The sequence below is a fragment of the Mya arenaria genome, chromosome 7 (assembly GCF_026914265.1).
Source record: "Mya arenaria isolate MELC-2E11 chromosome 7, ASM2691426v1".
Lineage (NCBI taxonomy): Eukaryota > Metazoa > Mollusca > Bivalvia > Myida > Myidae > Mya > Mya arenaria.
In genome coordinates, this window is record NC_069128.1 from 1,555,604 (window position 1) to 1,559,328 (window position 3,725).

The 3,725-nt window shown below is 32.8% G+C and overlaps 1 protein-coding gene across 1 annotated transcript; it reads right to left on the reverse strand.

Annotated features, from left to right (window-relative positions):
- Window positions 1-1,651: 1,651 nt before the first annotated feature.
- On the reverse strand, window positions 1,652-2,846 carry LOC128240395 (uncharacterized). The gene is made up of 3 exons (XM_052957033.1): window positions 2,685-2,846; window positions 2,131-2,259; window positions 1,652-1,764 (listed from the first exon to the last, which is right to left on the reverse strand). Exons 1-3 carry the CDS (start codon window positions 2,844-2,846, stop codon window positions 1,717-1,719), a joined length of 339 nt encoding a protein of 112 aa, XP_052812993.1. The 3' UTR covers window positions 1,652-1,716.
- Window positions 2,847-3,725: the final 879 nt, after the last annotated feature.

The following is a 3,725-nucleotide window of genomic DNA, read 5'->3' on the forward strand; positions in this document are numbered from 1 at the left end:
TTCTTTTTCTTAAGAATCTCTGACCTATCTGAACGACTTCCAAACAATGATGTGGAACACCCCTGTTGACCATTAATAGTTTGTATGCACGTGCAAAACTGATTCAACGCGAATAATGATTCTCAAAGACAGTTTTGGCCCCGAATGTGATCCAATTAAAGAATCTTACGTACCAAATATTATTTACGACTATAAGCGCCAGACATCGGTCCATTAGATGAAAACTTCAAATTTGTTGTGCCCTATCTCATTATCTCATTAACGAGCTATTTCGAGTCCCTTATAATGCCTACATATTCCCTGAATCTCGCGTATCATAAGATGGGATTTCAGCCCATGTATATTGTAATTAAAATAATATACTCAATATTACTCATATATTTACTCCTTTATTTCGAATGTCTCTTATTCAATTAACTGACGTTATATGAGCTCCCTTATCACGAATTGTTCGTATATTTAAATCATTATCATATGTTGATAACAACAATCATAAAGAGTAAACTATCATGTAGCACCAAGTTGTAAACGCCCATTTATCAAATTGTATGCAAGGCACTTTTCTCAAATTAGTATAGTATCATATTACCTTTCTGTTTAAGAATTGTTGTAATTTTATAAATTAAACCGGATATAAGAATTAATTAAACATTCACGATGTTGAATACTCATATTTTTAGTTTATCATTATTGTTCATTGTAGCGTTGCATATATAATCCATGTTTTTAAATAAAGTTTCAAGACGCCTGGAGGATTAACAATGTTCCCATCTTGCACCTAACACTTAACGTAATGAAATATATCATAGATTTAATGTTAATTGTACAATTGTTGACGCGTTTGGCCAAACTGACACGCCACGTTGGTGCCTATAAAAATCGTGTATATTATTTTCTTGAGTTTTGACGAAAGTATAAATAAAATATTCTAAACAAAAATATTCTTTCTCGGTGAGAAGCAAAAAAGGTATTCTTATGTTAATGATAAATCATTAAAAAACGATGAATAGCAAAATTATTTATTTTGTATATAATCGCGTTTGGCCAAACTGACACGCCACGTTGGTGCCTATAAAAATCGTTAATATTATTTTCTTGAGTTTTGACAAAAGTATAAATAAAATATTCTAAACAAAACTATTCTTTCTCGGTGAGAAGCAAAAAAGGTATTCTTATGTTAATGATAAATGACCAAAACAACGAATGTTAAATTATTTATTTTGTATATAATCGTAACAGCACATATATCCTACAATCCCGCATTTCCTCAAAAAGAACACCTTGTATAACTGTCTAATCACCTCGTGACTACGACTAACTCCATTCTTGATAACCTAGCGACTAGCGTGACAACTTTATTTACTAATAAAATATTAATATGCGTTCATACAACATCATTACATATAACAATAACATACATCAACAGATTAATCAAAATGTTAATTATTTCAATATTAATATGAATCATAAGAGTGAATGTAATATTGCTTATGCCATATTTGTTAATAACTATATCAATAATGATCTCTACATATGTGTTCACTTTGACTATAAATCCTGATTATAATACATACGACAGATGCAAGAAATGACAATAGTTTCAAATGTGATACGTTTTCAATACCTAAGTATGATATATTTTAAGTACACAATGTTTGCAATGTAGTCCTGCACTGAATGAATATTATGCTTTTATGGAATATGATTTTAAGTGGTTTATATTCTGTTGACATTTGGGCATAGAATTGGCCGTTGAATCTCACACTGAAAAAAACAGCATCAAACTAAATAACCTTATTGTTTTGTTAAAACAAGATACAAAATTATAAAAGGGTGCAGTAATGTGTAGGTGGTATTCAAGACAAATAAGCAACAACAAACGACGAGATTGTAATTCACTGAATTGTTATAAATAAATACATACACTTTTATCATACACAAAATTGTATATTTCAATTAAATAAATATACCATTTTAAGTAGTACAATTTTATACTATGATTTTTGTGTATATCAATTATACAGTCTTTATCAAGATATATTGTAGTAAATGTTCCATTGTATGCAACAGAAATACTGTTCTTATTTTTTTGCAATGTATTTTAAAGTTATTATTGGATGTACGTCTTACCCTTGATTCGGTGTCGATGTAGTCATACACAGATACAGTCCTTGGCCTACTGAAGTCTCTCTCCGATGAAGACACACGCGAGGAAGGCTGTCGTCGAATGTCTTCTGGATTCGGCTGGTACATATACACCTACGGAAAAATATCTGATGAAACAATATAATGACATCCAAAGGTTTGTGTCTTAATATACTAACGAACAGTATCGTGTCATTACATTTTATATAGTTTTAGATAAGGCAAGCAAATGGGGGTCAAACGTAAATACATTTTACGGAATTTTAATGAGGGGCATGACCAGTGCGGAACTAGTTGCATTGTTTGTACCACGAGTGCTTTACAGAGATCGTAATACAATTGTGATTTACTTTAGATTGAAATATGCTCTAATAATGCATCACTCTTACCTAAGATGTTCCTTTTTCGTTTTATATTAACTCGTATGCTCAATATTTGGAATAATAAACTCTGTAAAAACAGATGCTCATAAAAATAGGTAGGTTTTTGTGTTGAGAAAATCTTCAGCGTAAGATCACTTGTTAAAAGAAAATTATAACCTCGTTTCCCCGGCTGTCGTTGATTATCTTGTGTACTTTCCATTCAACCGTTAATGTGTCCTCGCGTTTTTTCGGATACTTATCGGAGGACATACGCAGGCCGCTTTTTGTATGAAATCGACCGAACTCCTCAATGTTTATTCTGTAGGAGAATAAGCACATTTTCAACGTGAATATTCGCTATGCAATTATATACGTCGACAAATCAACAACGTATTTAAACTAATTTCATATAAGTAAGTCTCAAACTATGCTATGATATAACGGGTGACAAGGGGAAAATGAGATGCTTTGTTTTTTTTTACTACTGTGGTTGTATTCTTTTTTTCGAACACGATTTACGAGACTTTCCTTGGTATGCTGAAGTCTCTCTCCGATGACGTCACACGCAAGGAAGGCTGTCGTCGAATGTCTTCTGGATCAGGCTGGTACATATACACCTACGGAATAAATATATGATGAAACATGAAAATGATATTCAAAGTTTATATCTCAATTTATTATAATACAGTATCATGTCTTTGCCTTTAAAATTGTTTAATAAAATAAAATAAAAATAATGCAAGCCGACAGGAGTCAAACCTAATTACTTTTTGCAGAATTTGATTGAGTACCATGACCAGTGTGTAACTAAATGTCGGATTTTTTTATTATAGCTAAATAATTGATGAGTTCTTGCAACTGCTTCTTTCTGGTGACGCGTGCTTTTATCATCGGTACAATATGGCCTTTAGTGATGGCCGTAGAAATTGTATGCAGTTTTTGCTCGGTGTAAAATCAGAATTACACAACTAATTGTGTGTGTGTGTGTGGGGGGGGGGGGGGGGTGCGTGCGTGCGTGCGTGCGTGCGTGCGTGCGTGCGTGCGTGTGTGTGTGTGTGTATAAGAGTAAGCAAAGACTCGAGCTGCAACCATTTTAAATATTAGTAACAAAAGGCAATTTGTTACTCAAACATAATGATGATAATTTTTAACTTCGCCCAAATTGACCCAAAAAACGGACATCATACGAGGTATCGCATCTATTTCTTTCCGATGGCG

Excerpts from the sequence above, each read along its gene's own strand:
- LOC128240395 (XM_052957033.1), bottom strand. The coding sequence starts at position 2,846 with ATGTGCTTATTCTCCTACAGAATAAACATTGAGGAGTTCGGTCGATTT. Across the intron at positions 2,260-2,684 it reads ACGACAGCCGGGGAAACGAG|GTGTATATGTACCAGCCGAA; the intron begins GTTATAATTTTC and ends ATTTTTCCGTAG. Across the intron at positions 1,765-2,130 it reads ACATCGACACCGAATCAAGG|TGTGAGATTCAACGGCCAAT; the intron begins GTAAGACGTACA and ends TGTTTTTTTCAG.